The sequence below is a fragment of the Pristiophorus japonicus genome, chromosome 5, assembly GCF_044704955.1.
Source record: "Pristiophorus japonicus isolate sPriJap1 chromosome 5, sPriJap1.hap1, whole genome shotgun sequence".
In the NCBI taxonomy this organism is placed as follows: domain Eukaryota; kingdom Metazoa; phylum Chordata; class Chondrichthyes; family Pristiophoridae; genus Pristiophorus; species Pristiophorus japonicus.
In genome coordinates this window covers 130,243,920-130,260,904 of record NC_091981.1, presented here as the reverse complement: position 1 = coordinate 130,260,904, position 16,985 = coordinate 130,243,920, and the positions used below count along the sequence as shown (strand labels likewise).

The window sequence follows — 16,985 nt, the reverse complement described above, 5'->3', positions numbered from 1 at the left end:
TTGCTGTACTTGCGTGGTAGATACAAACTCAACTCACCACAGAAAGTTAGAGCTGGTCTGAAATGCATGTTTAATTAAGCCTGGATTAGCAGTCAGAGATTCTTTTAACGAAGTGCTCATTGTTAGTTACTGCCAATAAACCTCTCTGACACCAAAACTTAACAATTACAAGTGTGGAGTCTCATTGCTTTAGGTTTTAATTGTTGCTGGATATCTTAAAAATGTGAAATTTAAAATTTAAAATATTTTAATTTTATTTTTCCTTTCTGTCTCTTTTTTTTCTCTTAATCAAACTTTCCTTTCCCTTTCTTTATGTCTCTTTCTGTACTGGTTTTATAATGAATTCCTCCATTCTAATTTACACTTCCTGCTCAGTCCTTGCGCTGTTAATTTCACAATCTTTCAATCTGATTGGGTAAGGAAACAGTAACATAGAAACATAGAAAATAAGTGCAGGCGTAGGCCATTCAGCCCTTCGAGCTCGCACAGCCATTCAATAAGATCATGGCTGATCATTCCCTCAGTAACCCTTTCCTGCTTTCTCTCCATACCCCTTGATCCCTTTAGCCGTAAGGGCCATATCTAACTACCTCTTGAATATATCCAATAAACTGCCATCAACAACTCTCTGAGTGAAGAAGTTTCTCCTCATCTCAGTCCTAAATGGCCTACCCATTATCCTAAGACTATGTCCCCTGGTTCTGGACTTCCCCAACATCGGGAACATTCTTCCCGCATCTAACCTGTCCAGTCCCGTCAGAATCTTATACGTTTCTATGAGATCCCCTCTCCTTCTTCTAAACTTCAGTGAATAAAGGCCCAGTTGATCCAGCCTCTCCTCATATGACAGCGCAGTCATCCCTGGAATCAGTCTGGTGAACCTTCGCTGCACTCCCTCAATAGCAAGAACATCCTTCCTCAGATTAGGAGACCAAAACTGAACACAATATTCCAGGTGAGGCCTCACTAAGGCCCTGTACAACTGCAGTAAGACCTCCCTGCTCCTATACTCAAATCCCCTTGCTATAAAGGCCAACATACCATTTGCCTTCTTCACCGCCTGCTGTACCTGCATGCCCACTTTCAGTGAGTGATGAACCATGTCACCCAGGTCTCGTTGCACATCCCCTTTTCCTAATCTGCCACCATCAGATAATATACTGTCTTCCTGTTTTTGCCCCCTAAATGGATAACCTCACATTTATCCACATTATACTGCATCTGCCATGCATTTGCCCACTCACCTAACCTGTCCAAGTCACCCTGCAGTCTCTGAGCATCCTCCTCACAGCTCACACCACCACCTAGTTTAGTGTCATCCGCAAACTTGGAGATATTACACTCAATTCCTTCATCTAAATCGTTAATGTATATTGTAAAGAGCTGAGGTCCCAGCACTGAGCCCTGCGGCACTCCACTAGTCACTGCCTGCCATTCTGAAAAGGACCCATTTATCCCGACTCTCTGCTTCCTGTCTGCCAACCAGTTCTCTATCCATGTCAGTACATTACCCCCAATACCATGCGCTTTGATTTTGCACACCAATCTCTTGTGCAGGGCCTTGTCAAAAGCCTTTTGAAAGTCCAAATACACCACATCCATTGGTTCTCCCTTGTCCACTCTGCTAGTTACATCCTCAAAGAATTCTAGAAGATTCGTCAAGCATGATTTCCCTTTCATAAATCCATGCTGACTTGGTCCAATCCTGTCACTGCTTTCCAAATGCGCTGCTATTTCATCCTCAATGATTGATTCCAACATTTTCCCCACTACTGATGTCAGGCTAACCGGTTTATAATTACCCGTTTTCTCTCTCAGTCCTTTTTTAAAAAGTGGTGTTACATTAGCTAACCTCAGTCCATAGGAATTGATCCAGAGTCAATAGACTGTTGGAAAATGATCACCAATGCATCCACTATTTCTAGGGCTACTTCCTTAAGTACTCTGGGATGCAGACTATCAGGCCCCGGGGATTTATCGGCCTTCAATCCCATCAATTTCCCGAACACAATTTCCTGCCTGATAAGGATACCCTTCAGTTCCTCCTTCTCACTCGACCTACTGTCCCCTAGTACATTCAGAAAGTTACTTGTGTCTTGAAGACAGAACCAAAGTATTTGTTCAATTGGTCTGCCATTTCTTTGTTCCGCATTATAAATTCACCTGAATCCGACAGCAAGAGACCTACGGTTTGTCTTCACTAATCTTTTTCTCTTCACATATTTACAGAAGCTTTTGCAGTCAGTTTTTATGTTCCCTGCAAGCTTCCTCTCATACTCTATTTTCCCCCTCCTAATTAAACCCTTTGTCCTCCTCTGTTGAATTCTAAATTTCTCCCAGTCCTCAGGTTTGTTGCTTTTTCTAGCCAAATTATATGCCTCTTCCTTGGCTTTAACACTATCCTTAATTTCCCTTGTTCGCCATAGTTGAGCCACCTTCCCCGTTTTATTTTTACTCCAGACAGGGATGTACAATTGCTGAAGTTCATCCATGTGATCTTTAAATGTTTGCCATTGCTTATCCGCCATCAACCCTTTAAGTATCCTTTGCCAGCCTATCCTAGCCAATTTACGCCTCATACCGTCGAAGTTACCTTTCCTTAAGTTCAGAACCCTAGTTTCCGAATTAACTGTGTCACTCTCCATCTTAATAAAGAATTCTACCATATTATGGTCACTCTTCCCCAAGGGGCCTCGCACAACAAGATTGCTAATTAGTCCCTTCTCATTACACATCACCCAGTCTAGGAAGGCCAGCTCTCTAGTTGGTTCCCGACATATTGGTCGAGAAAACCATCCCTAATACACTCCAGGAAATCCTCCTGAACTGCTACCAGTTTGGTTAGCCCAATCAATATGGAGATTAAAGTCACCCATGATAACTGCTGTACCTTTATTGCATACATCCCTTATTTCTTGTTTGATGCTGTCTCCAACCTCACTACTACTGTTTGGTGGTCTGTACACAACTCCCACTTTCGTTTTCTGCCCTTTGGAATTCCGCAGCTCCACCCATACCGATTCCACATCATCCAGGCTAATGTCCCTCCTTAATTTGCATTAATTTCCTCTTTAACCAGCAATGCCACCCCACTTCCTTTTCCTTTCTGTCTATCCTTCCTAAATGCTGAATACCCTTGGATGTTGTGTTTCCAGCCTTGGTCACCCTAGAGACATGTCTCCGTGATGCCAATTATATCATACCCGTTAACTGCTATCTGCGCAGTTAATTCGTCCACCTTATTCCGAATACTCCTCGAATTGAGGCACAGAGCCTTCAAGCTTATCTTTTTAACACATTTTGCCCCTTTAGAATTTTGCTGTAATGTGGCCCTTTTTTTTTGCCTTCGGATTCTCTGCCCACTTTTACTATTCTCCTTTCCATCTTTTGCTTTTGACTCTATTTTATTTCCCTCTGTCTTCCTGCATAGGTTCCCATCCCCCTGCCACATTAGTTTAACTCCTCCCCAACAGCACTTGCAAACACTCCCCCTAGGACATTGGTTCCGGTCCTGCTCAGGTGCAGACCGTCCGGTTTGTACTGGTCTCACCTCCCCAAGAACCGGTTCCAATGTCCCAGGAATTTGAATCCCTCCCTTCTGCACCACTCCTCAGCCACGTATTCATCTGAGCTATCCTGCGATTCCTACTCTGACTAGCACGTGGCATTGGTAGCAATCCTGAGATTACTACTTTTGAGGTCCTACTTTTTAATTTAGCTCCTAGTCCCTCAATTCATCTCGTAGGACCTCATCCCGTTTTTTATCTATATCGTTGGTACCTATATGCACCACGACAACTGACTGTTCACCCTCCCTTTTCAGAATGTCCTGCACCCGCTCCAAGACATCCTTGACCCGTGCACCAGGGAGGCAACATACCATCCTGGAGTCTTGGTTGCAGCCGCAGAAACGCCTATCTATTCCCCTTACAATTGAATCCCCTATCACTATTGCTCTCCCACTCTTTTTCCTGCCCTCCTGTGCAGCAGAGCCAGCCATGGTGCCATGAACTTGGCTGCTGCTACTCCCCCCTGATGAGTCATCCCCCTCACAGTTGCTTGTCGTATTCACTCAGGTCCCAGATGCCCGGTTTCCCTCGCTGCAACGTCATCAGCTCGCACTTTCAGCAAAATATCGTTGAGATTAAATGAGCAAGGGAAAGTCTAACTAACAGTACATGTTGTTAGATTCATTCCTACAACAAATTATGTGCCATTCTCTTCTGTTCCAGCAATATGCCTCAGTATCAATCTCAGAACAATCTAAATGGTCACACTCTGTACATCAATTTGATGTGCTAACTGACTGAGATTGACTAAGTATGGATAGCAGCTGGTCCACAGTTATTAGGACCTGAATTGAGACTGCTAAAATTAATTTCACATCCATCAGAAAGAATAGGTCAATTTGAGCTGCTGCAGCATATATAGCCATGCCATGTTTCACAAAAAAATTATTATTTGGGGTTAAACAAACAGTGTGGGCATCCTTTGTTATTTTACACCCATAGGGCTAGAAATTCGTTTTTCAGTGAAAACAGTATTTTTACGGTAAAATTACTGTTTTCGCTTTGCTACCGTTTTCAAGCCCGATCTTCAGCCTTTAACTTGCGCAGTGGTAAAAATCGACGTTCCATGAGGATTCGCAGCATAAGCCGCGAATTTCGGCAACTTTAGTCCAGGGCCGATAGCGCTGCGGGAGAGCCCTTGGGCGGGGCGGGGGGGATCAACAAGAAAAAAATTGCATAAAAAACATTCACAAAACATTCACAAAACCCTTACCTACTAAATCGCTGAAAAAAAACCTTTAAATTACCTTTTTTGCAGGTCTTCATACTTACCACTGCTGGCAGGGCTGCAACGCAGGTTTTTCCCTGTCGGTATTCTTGGTGCAAAATAAAGGTGCGGAGAGAGCCAAAGATCGATCGCCAACACTATTTTGGGTGTTGCACATCAGCGCTCCTCTCCCCAGTGGTACGTGGAAAGTGCCGCCGCAAAAAGCTCACCGAAGATCCCGCTGACTGGGTTTTCACCGCGCAGGGTGAAATAGCACCAAAAACCTGGTCGCAAAGTCGAATCTCTAGCCCATAATGTTTTTTGTTAAACTCAGTGAAACAGTTTTGTTTTTTGAAACAAATGTTGTAGTGCCTATCAACGTGATCCTAATGGCCCCAAGAGAGGAGACTTCAATCCTGTCAATCTGAGCAGGATTTGATCCTTGAAGTGAATGGACAATGGGGTCAGTCTTAACTTGTATCACCTGATGTTAAAGGCATGGCAATGACCTCAAAAGGGGGTGGGGTGGCCTTACCATCTCGTTAACTTTGATGATGTGGCCATTACGGTTATATATGCAGACTATACATTTACTCTCTGTGTAGTCACTGTATAGTTACATAAGATGGAGACTTGTTACCTGATGTACTATCAATAAGGTAAACACTGTGTATATACTATGCTGGCATCACTAGAGGGTACAACTGGTGGAGACCAGGGTTGCCTGTCCCCTGTAGCAGAGGCTGTCCACCAGAGGGCACTGCGGTGGGAGACCTGAGGGTCACCTGCATAGGTGTGCAGGGCCCAGTATAAAAGGCTGCCCATCATGCTTGTGCCTCATTCTGGAGTTACAAAATAAGGACCAAGGTCACTACAGTTTGAGTACAACACATCGCCTCGTGGAGTCATTCATAAATACATTACAGACATAACAATTACCATTTGAAAGGGGCCTACCACTTGGCGCCCGAAGTGCCCGCCTGCTTTAGGCAGTAGGCTCTTTTAATATGCAAATCGGGGTCCTAGGATGGAAATGGTCGGAGAGAGCGCAGTGCAACATTTAAGGACAATAGAGGAGACGAGGTTCCTTCCAAAGCTTACAAAGGAAACCCTCCTTTAGCATACAAAATTGTGGAGCATGCAGCAAACAACAACAAATTTGAACACTTACCCTGGGCTGTACTAAAAGACATTTTTGTTTCAAGTGTTAAGCTCTATTTCTGATTCTTGCATGGCTCTGATTATATTGGTGCTTCGTGTCTATGCCCGGGTTCCTGACAAGAGTCATGAGCCAGTTGGTGAGGTTCCTCTTGTCCCTCAACAACCAGTCTGAAATCTGATGGTTTTGGTGGAACAGAGGGGTTACTGAGGACGGGCATAGTATGAAAGAATCATAACTGCTGCCAGAAAACTGGGCACAGACCTGCATGGTTCACTCCCTGTGGTCACAAACAAGTTGAATATTCAACAAATGGAAGCCCTTCCTGTTGTAATACATCGCTGGTTCCTGATGGGGAGCAGGCAGGGCTACCTGCTTGCTGTCTATGATGCCTTGCACCTATGGAAATACAGAAATGTAGACAAATCCAAGTGCTCTTTCCTCATGTTTGGCAGCCTCAGTGGGGAAGGTAATGAATTATTTGTGCGTCGCAAACAGTGCATCAGTCACCTGCTTGATCGGCCTATGCACAGGAAACCGACTAATGTTACTAATGTCATCTATTACAGTTTGGAAAGAACCAGAGGCATTAATGTTTGGAGCCACAGTGACCTTCACTGCCACAGGCTGTTGGGTTCCAATTCTCACTGCGACAGGTGACATAGGTCAATCACGGCCTTCCTGTTGAAGCGGAGCTGCTTTACACGTTGCTCCTCTGTAAGGTGTGGTATGGTAATAACAACAATTTGTATTTATTATAGCGCCTTTAACATAGAAAATGTTATGTATTTAACCCCTTGTAACCTTCATCACACCTGTCCACCAAAGGGCCTACCTGTTGGAGTCCCAAGGGATCCCAGCATCCCTTGAGAGTACAGTATATAAGCAGGCCACCCACGAGGTACCTGCACTTTGGAACTACAATAAAGGAGCTAACGTCACACTTGCTCATTACACACAGTACTCAGTCTGACCATTTATTATGAGTATAACAATTGGCAACGAGGTAACAAACTGCGCGAAAATGCAAAGAACAGTTGGCATCCTGGAGAGGTTCTCAGAGGGGTACGATTGGGAGGCCTTCATGGAGAGACTCGACCAATACTTCGTAGCCAACGAGCTGGGAGGGGACGAGAATGCCACCAAACGAAAGGCGATCCTCCTAACTGTCTGTGGGGCCACAACCTATGGCCTCATGAAGAATGTCCTGGCCCCAGTTAAACCAACAGTGAAATCCTATGAAGAACTGTGTACGCTGGTCCGGGAGCACCTAAATCCTAATGAAAGTGTTTTGATGACAAGATATCGGTTCGACACGTGTCAACGATCGGAGGGCCAGGAAGTGGCGAGCTATGTCGCCCAACTAAAGCACCTTGCAGGACATTGTGTGTTTGAGGGATTCCAAGAACAAATGATCAGAGGCTTTTTTGTACTGGGCATCGGATAAGAAACAATCCTTCACAAACTGTTGACTGTAGAAACTCCGAATCTGAGTAAAGCCATAACAATAGCCCAGGCATTTATGTCCATCAGTGACAACACCAAGCAGATTTCGCAGAACAAAGAAGTTTTGGCCAGTACTGTGCATAAAGTAACGTCGGTTTTGAGCAGAAATGTACAGGGCAGAATTTACACGCCGGCTGCTGTGGCCCGACCACAATTGACCCAGAGTATGCCATCATCTGTTAATGCGAGGCAGTTAACACCCTGTTGGCGCTGCGGGGGTGATCATTGGCCCCATCAATGCCACTTTAAGCACTATGCGTGCAATGGCTGCAGAACAATGGGACACCTTCAACGAATGTGCAGGCAAGCTGCAAATCCTGCAAATCCTGCAAACCACCATGTTGCAGAGGAAGATCGGTCCACAGTGGATCAGATGGAATTGGAAACTCGTACGGAGGGGACAGAGGTGTACGGGGTACACACGTTCACGACGAAATGTCCACCAATCATGTTGAAAGTTGAACTGAATGGTATTCCAGTGTCTATGGAGCTGGACACGGGGGCAAGCCAGTCCATAATGAGTAAAACAGCCTTCAACAGGCTGTGGGGGAAGAAGGCACACAGGCCCAAGCTCCGCCCCATTGACACCAAACTAAGGAGTTATACAAAGGAACTAATCCCTGTAATTGGCAGTGCTGAAGTCAAAGTCTCCTATGATGGAGCAGTACTTGAACTCCCGCTGTGGATTGTGCCAGGGGATGTCCGCACACTGTTTGGCAGAAGCTGGCTGGGGAAAATCAGCTGGAACTGGGATGACATCCAAGCGCTCTTGTCAGTTGACGACACCGCATGTACCCAGATTCTAAGCAAATTCCCTTCGTTATTTGAGCCAGACATTGGAAATTTCAAGGGGGTGAAAGTGCAGATCCATTTGGTTCCTGGTACGCGACCCATCCACCACAAGGCTCGGGCGGTACATGACGTGAAAAAGTGGAAATCGAGCTGGACAGGCTACAACTTTAAGGTATCATCGCGCCAGTGGAATTCAATGACTGGGCCAGTCTGATTGTTCCGGTACTCAAGGAGGACGGTACGGTTAGAATTTGCGGTGATTATAATGTAATGATTAACCATTTTTCTTTGCAGGACCAGTACCCGCTACCCAAGGCAGACGACCTATTTGCAAGCCTGGCTGGAGGGAAGACGTTCACCAAGCTGGACCTGACCTCGGCCTACATGACGCAGGAGCTCGAGGAGTCTTCGAAAGGCCTCACCTGCATCAACATGCACAAAGGCCTGTTTATCTACAACCGGTGCCCGTTCGGGATTCGGTCGGCTGCAGCGATCTTCCAGCGGAACATGGATAGCCTGCTAAAGTCGATTCCTTGTACAGTGGTCTTACGGGATGACATATTGGTTACAGGTTGGGACACCATGGAGCACTTGAAGAACCTGGAGGAGGTTCTTAGTCAGTTGGATTGCGTGGGGCTCAGGTTGAAACGCTCGAAGTGTGTTTTCCTGGCACAGGACATCGAATTCTTAGGGAAAAGGATCGCGGCAGACGGTATCAGACCCACCGACGCCAAGATGGAGGCCATCAAGAATGCGCCACGACCACGGAACGTGACGGAGCTGCGGTCATTTCTGGGACTCATTAACTACTTCGGTAATTTCCCACCTGGGTTAAGCACCCTGCTAGAACCTCTGCATGCGCTACTGTGCAAGGGAGATGACTGGGAATGGGGGAATTCACAAGAGGCTGCCTTTAAGAAAGCCAGAAATTTACTGTGTTCTAACAAACTGCTTGTCCTGTATAAGCCATGTAAACGACTAGTGTTAGCTTGCGATGCGTCGTTATACGGGGTCGGGTGTGTGTTACAATAGGCTAATGAATCGGGAATTTTGCAACCAGTTGCGTATGCATCCAGGCGCTTGTCCAAGGCCGAAAGGGCCTGCAGCATGGTTGAAAAAGAGGCCCTGGCGTGCGTTTACGGGGTAAAAAAAATGCACCAGTACTTGTTTGCCCTCAAGTTCGAGCTTGAAACTGACCACAAGCCTCCCATATCGCTATTCTCAGAGAGCAAAGGGATCAATACCAATGCCTCTGCCTGCATCCAAAGGTGGGCGCTCATGCTGTCAGCATACAACTATGTAATTCGCCACAGTCCAGGCACAGAGAACTGTGCAGATGCTCTCAGTCGGCTACCATTGCCCATCACCGGGGTGGAAATGGCACAGCCAGCGGACTTGCTTATGGTCATGGAGGCATTTGAGAACGGGAAATCCCCCGTCACAGCCCGCCAGATCAGGACCTGGACCAGCCACGATCCTTTACTGTCCCTGGTAAAAATCTGTGTCCTCCATGGGAGCTGGTCCAGTGTCCCAAGGGAGATGCAGGAAGCGATTTAGCCATTCCACAGACGCAAAGATGAGCTGTCCCTGCAGGTGGACTGTCTCTTGTGGGGCAATCGTGTAGTCTTGCCCAAGAAAGGCAAAGACACATTTATTGGGGAACTGCACAGCACCCACCCAGGCATCGTGATGATGAAAGCCATAGCCAGATCCCACGTGTGGTGGCCAGGCATTGTCTCAGATTTCGAGTCATGTGTGCGCCAGTGCAACGCTTGCTCTTAGTTGAGCAATGCACCCAGAGAGGCATCGCTAAGTTTATGGTCCGGACCATCCAAACCATGGTTGAGGATCCATGTAGACTCTGCAGGCACATTCCTAGGCAAAATGTTTTTGGTTGTCGTGGATGCTTACTCAAAGTGGATTGAATGTGCAATAATGTCTGGAAGCATGTCCACAGCCACAATTGAAAGTCTTAAAGCTATGTGTGCCACGCACGGCCTGCCCGACGTCCTAGTCAGCGACAATAGGCCGTGCTTCCCAAGTGGTGAATTCAAAGAGTTCATGACCCACAACGGGATCAAACATGTCACATCTGCGCCGTTCAAGCCCGCATCCAATGGCCAGGCAGAATGGGCAGTTCAGACCATCAAACAAAGCTTGACACGCATGTCGGAAGGCTCCCCGCAGACCCGGTTGTCCCGAGTGCTGCTCAGCTACCGCACCAGACCCCACTCACTCACAGGGATTCCCCCAGCCGAGCTGCTCATGAAAAAGGCGCTTAAAGCAAGGCTCTCTCTGGTCCACCCTGATCTACATGATCATGTGAAGGACAAGCGACATCAACAGGGTATGGACCATGACTGCGCAAACTTGTCACGCGATATTGAGATCAATGATCCTGTGTTTGTGCTCAATTATGGACATGGTCCCAAATGGCTTGCCGGCACGGTCACAGCCAAAGAGGGGAGTAGGGTGTTTCAGGTCAAACTGACCAATGGACAAACGCACAGAAAACACTTGGACCTGTAAGAGAAAATTGGCATTAGGGGTATAAGTGAAATAAGGTTTAAAGTGCCGGCTCCTACATTGGCTCAGCAAAAGGGGCAGAAGGTCTGTGGCTGACCTCACATTCTAACATATTCCAGCACCAAGGACCCAGAGGCCTCTGATTCAACATTGATGTACCAAAACACAAGATAACATTAAGGTATGTTCATTCCGACAAGATAAGACTCTGTGAAAAGACTTTAAACAGACTTTGAGGCGCTATGTATGATCAGAAAATTCTAACCCAATGAGGTCATCCCAGTTAAGGTCTAAAGGTTGTCTTGAGGCCCTGGTCTGTCAATCCAAAATATTACTAATAAGGTAACCCAATTAGAGATCGAGGGAGGTCGTACGGGGCGGGGGGCAAAAGGATCTATGAAATGTATAACTGATGTACAATTTTGCTATTCAGGGAACATCTCCACTCACAGGCGGCTGTGATGAGAAGTGTTCCCGGACATCAGTAATTAAAGATCGTTATACTTTGCCATCCGTCTCCGTCTAATACCTCGAGGGCTGCTACGCGGGTTGGAGCCAGCGTCGACCCTTTATATCAAAGGGCCCGCTCGTGGAAAGAGAAGCCTTCCCATTTTCCCCTTCAGACCAAATTAAACTGCGGTTCACCAACAGCTACGTACAACCTGAAGAGGGCACCACCAACTTTGACCTTCCAACACACACACACAAGTGGCAACTGACATCACATTTGACCACGAAGCAGAATTCATCATCCCCAGCAGCCCGATGAAGAACTGACCAGCCCAACCACGCCAACATTTGTACCATCATCTCACCTTGTAAATAAGTGTATTGTTGACTTCATGGGGGAGTGATGTTATGTATTTAACCCCTTGTAACTGTTGTGTATCTGTAAAGCATGCACTCCCATGTTCCGCCTCCAGGGAGTGTATCCCCTGAAGTCCCAAGGGATCGCAGCATCCCTTGGGAACACTGTATATAAGCCAGCCCCTAAGGCCTGTTCCTCATTCTGGAGTGTGTTAATAAAGACTGAGGTCACTGTTACTTTAACCTCCCTGTGTGCAGTCTCATCTGTGTTAGGAACACAATAGTAACCTGCATCACATCTGTCCACCAGAAGGCCTACTTGTTGGAGTCCCAAGGGATCCCAGAATCCCTTGGGAGTACAGTATATAAGCAGGCCACCCACGACATTTTTGCACTCTGGAATTACAATAAAGAAGCTAAGGTCACACTTGCTCATTACACACAATATTTGGTCTGACCATTTATTATGTGTATAACAGAAAACATCCCAGGCACTTCACAGGAGCATAATCGGACAAAAATTGACACTGAGCCACATAAAGAGATATTAGGACAGATGAACAAAAGCTTGGTCAAAGATGTCCTGTTTCAGAAGACTAGCATGCTGCAAGGCCTCCTGCGCCATTCCCTCCTTCACCTTTTTCTTGCAGCCTATGCAGGTATGAGCTGCCTTCCTTGCAGCTGCTCCTCTTCTGCCCGATTTGGCGGCCTCAATGTTAACCCCAGTGGCATCCCATGGTCAACAAATCTACTGAATCAATCCTGTGAAAGAATTCAGCGCCTCTGAAAACTCACTCTCCAAAAGAATTTAACAGCCAATAATTTGATCCAAAAGCAACCTAGCAGCCTATAGCAATGAACTAGATACCTTAATGGAGGTGAGGATCCCTTTAAATTATACAGCCGCAGCCTGCGCAATGACAATTCCTGCCATGTTTTGCTGTGCAAGCTCAGAAGTCTCTCAAAAGGGTACTGATTGAGGCACAGGATCTGTAATAGCATATTTTAATGATGGGTGTGTTTCTTTCAAGTTGCCACCAGGGACACCTACAAATTGCTTGTTTTAATTTGGCACTTCCGATATAGTTCGAGCACGGGACCTCTCAGGTAAATTTGCTGTTTTAACACCTGTTTTAGGCCTAAACAAATGGACGAAATAAAATCAATTTCTCTCCTGTAGATCTTCCTCTAGAATGCTAGACTTCTCGATTGTTTAAGGTAGTTAATGAAATCTCTTTGCATTGAACACAACCAGGTTGATAGGCGATGGAGTAAATCTAAAGTTTTGATGGTTGGATAGTAGTCTTTTACTTACACTAATACTACGTACAGCCTAAAAAATAACAACTCGGCCAGTCATGTAACAATTATGGAATGGGCTACACCGAGAACCAGTTTCCAGTCATGTGTAACCAACACAACCACATCCCAACAGTCAATTAAAATAAATATATTCCTATAGTTTGATTTATAAACAGCAAAACAAAATTGTTTTTCCAAGATAGAATTAGTCATAGCCGAGCTCAACCATCTATCTTTAAAATATGAGATGCAAGAAGTTAGCTAATTCAAATTAGGTGTTTGAATTAAGATTTTCGATTTGGCTTTGGACCATCTGAGTTGCATCAAGAGCCAAATTATGCGCGTGATGTGAAATGATTGAATAGGTTTTGTTCGGCAATAAGGGAATACCACTTGAAAATCACTTTGTACTTTAACAATGTTCCCCAGCCCATTATAGGGCTTGCCTACTCAAAAACTAGTCTCATCTGTGTTACGTTTATACAGGCGAGATCCCTGGTCTCCAAGCACGAATGGCAACATTCTAATCCATGACTCATCCAGCTCCCTTCCATTTTTTTCTCCTAATTTTGATTTTCTATTAGACAACTTCCTATCACACATCTCATGGAGGCTAGGTCACAAGCCTCTTCATGAGCACCACGAATGCCATTCCTTTTTGAGACAATAGAAAGCATGATACACTGGGGGAGGGGAATTGAAATGAACAATTCCTGCTTTTCAATCCTCAGGGGGAGCCTTGCTACCACACTGTGCTCCATATAGCTGGAAGCTGATGAATTTCATCCAACCAAGGCAGACAGATTGGCATGAAAGGCTCGATGCCCGAAGACTGGAATCACGACCTTCTGTAAGGGAGTCAACACTTGTTGTTCATGCTTGACCATCAGTAATCCCTTTTTCACATACATTTAGAATAATAATTGCCCATTTAAAGTCATATGATAAAATACTTCAAAATATATTGTCTTTGATCGTGATACATGTATATTTATTTGCCAAGCTCAATGGACTGCACTGAAATGCACGTTTTCCTAAGCAGAAAACTGCATAGCTAATAATTTGACCTCATACATACAAAGTCTCATCATATGAATATTCAGTGATGACTAATATTGCCATTTGACAGATGACATATATAGATAAAGTCAGAATAGGGACACTAACTTATACAAGCAATTTCAATAAACTGATCCATTTAGTAGAAAATATTTAGCTTGACTATTTATAATTGACTGTAATGTTATTAAGTCACAATAGGAACACAATTATAATAGGTCAATCAAAATATTTTCTGCAAAATGGATCTGTTCATTGAAATTGCTTGTATAATTTGTCAGGCCTACCTGACAGCACTGTTTCACTGTTAAAATTAGCAAAGATCCCACAGATTTTATATCACAGCCTATTGACAGTCTGGCAATAGCTATACTCTGCATCATGAAGACGAATAAAAATTGGGGCACAGCAATTACTGCAGCTGCAAAGTAAGTGTACAAAAGGCTTTGAACATAAAAAGGTACATTAGTAACTGCATCATCAGCCAAAGAAAATAAACTTTGTGTGTACTGTAAAATAAGAGCAATCATAGCTATTACTATTTGTACAATTACATGATTAATTAAAAAATGGATAAGTAAGTGACGCTTCATGGACGTCCATTGTAAAATGGTTTCATTTCCAGCAATGATTTATGGTCAGACTCACAAGTGGAAATGAAACTAAAATGGAAATTGGTTCAATGTTGTGTATTAGTGTTTTATTAAAATTTTGCATTTTTAAAATTAATTTTGCTTGGGATATTTATTAGGTATTTAAATCAGAGCAAATCATATGCTGACATGAATACTTTACTGCCATGTTACTAGTTTGTAAATTTAACTTTATTTCCACAGTTACGAAGTGATTTTTAAAATTATTCCACATATTATTGTAATGTTGTGTGCTTATCACGGTGAAAGATGTCAGTGATGTGGAAAGAAAGAGTTTTCTACTGCTGTCATTGAGCACTAAGCACCCCTCTGTCCCCAGTCAGGTTTAACACAGGCAGATACTTTATTCTGCCTGAATAATGTACTGTAACCTTAAGTTTTCCATTCCACACACCAACCAGCCAGTCTCCACGAGGGAGATTACCAATTACACATAGTTCTCTTACTGCAGCAGAAAACAGTTGTCATCCTATCAGCCTGGGCTACATTCAAACCAATGTCCCCAAGGTTGAAGGAGTGTGTGCAACCACACTTTGCAATCCAGTCCCTCACATCACCAGGATTTTAATATATGAGATAATGTAACCTGGTAAAATGTGATAAAGAAAATCCTTGGCCTATAATACCCTTTGATCAGCCGCAAATCATTGTAATATTGTATTTGTTTACTTTGGAATTGATTGGAAGACCATATTATTGATGCTACTTGATAAGGCAGATATAATATGCAATTACAGTATTCGGGCAAAATGTCCTCGCTTCCTTGTATGTAACAAGATTGTAAATACTAGTATAAAGAAAGCTTGCAAATAGAAAACAGGAAACTTTCCACTCAGGTACCCTCTGGTATTATTTTGAAATACCTTGACCAGATACCTAAGAGAGCATAATGTACTGTAACATAATCTAACAGTTCAGATGATATTATGAATTGTTCGAGCTCCCTTCAATTTTATCATCGGAACTCCTTTAATTTCTATTTCAAATTTAGCTCTCTATTCTCTCCCTGAGAATTTTTTGCAAACATGCTTTTGCCTCCATTACTGAGCTATCAGTTTTGTTGTGTAACATGTGAAACTACAAATAGTTATATTTTTTCTAGTAGTGAATAAGATCTTTAGGATGTTTACCACACAGTACAAGGTGTGGATATGTTATGGTTTAAATTAATAGAGCAATCGAACTCTCCTGAATGTCTCAAAAACTGTTGTGACAACGTATTGTCTCAAAACACGCCAGTAAGTGACTGGAGATTAAAACTTTTTTAAAAATAACTCCTTATTCACCTTAGCTCATATTTAACATAGGTTCTACTATCAACAGCAGTCAACTATTTGTAAAGGTTTCATACCTATTAGCAAATCACCACAATCATATCTGTTTAATATTTATGCTGTTCAACATAATTTTTCCTCTTGTACTTTCCAGAATATATATTAAATGAATATATAAAGAACAGCATAGCATACCTTCTTACAACTGTGAAGCACATCTGGTTTATTCTAATGTATAATAAATTGTATAATTACCACATCAGCTTGCTTCTTCTTGAGGTTCAATCCATTTTTCAACAGTGCCGGCAGGTCTTTCATCTTCTGTTTTAATTGTCCTTGCCCCTTTGCATTTCTGCTCCATTTTAAAGCAGCTAAAAGTCCTACTTCTGGGACATAGAGACTGCCAGGAATATCAGCCGGTTGAGCCATCCTCTCACAAGCTGTCACAAAAACTCATTTTACCTTTCTTGACTGCAATATACTTCAGTTTGTAACTGAGTCCACTGTGTTCTGTTTGACAAGCTGCAGTTTTACCTACTCCACCCAGCTATTTGCCTTCTGCTATGCATATAATCTGCATTCTGCATTGTATATCGCATACTGAATGAGGTCATCTACAGGTGCAGGATGTCCCATTATGCACGGTTTCCTCTTTTCCCATTGTAAACCCCCAGAGTGCTGGAAAAGCTGGCTCTTGTCTTGATTTCTGTTCCATACATATGGGAAAAGTCAAATTTAATAATTAGAGATTTTTTTTTACACTGAAAATCTTTCCATTGTGACATGTCACTACTTTTTGACAATACAGTGCAAACCAACTCACACAAAAAGATGTTTCATCTGTAAATATTGAAATATAGGTCTGTTGACACATGACAAGCACAAATGAATTTCTAAAGCACAGTACTGTGGGTGCAATGCACTTTGATCTTTATCAGAGTTCTATAAACTGCAGTTACCACAGTAATTACTTTTCATGTGCCTCAGATTTTATCTTGCTTAGTTTAATTTATTTGATTATTACTACTCCAATGTAAATAATTAAATCAGCAAAGTGTAAAATATAATTAGTTAATAATCAGAAACTGTGGCCTAGAAATTCGACTGCAACATGAAAGGTGTCACGTATTA

The 16,985-nt window shown here is 43.6% G+C and overlaps 1 protein-coding gene across 1 annotated transcript in view; it reads right to left on the bottom strand.

The window, feature by feature from the left end:
* LOC139264108 (rap guanine nucleotide exchange factor 4-like) overlaps positions 1-16,398 on the bottom strand; it is a 69,265-nt gene extending 52,867 nt beyond the window's left edge. The window contains exon 1 of the mRNA XM_070880199.1: positions 16,110-16,398. Coding sequence (XP_070736300.1) covers positions 16,110-16,283 — 174 coding nt within the window. The 5' untranslated portion in view covers positions 16,284-16,398. The remainder of the gene's footprint in view (positions 1-16,109) is intronic.
* Positions 16,399-16,985: the final 587 nt, after the last annotated feature.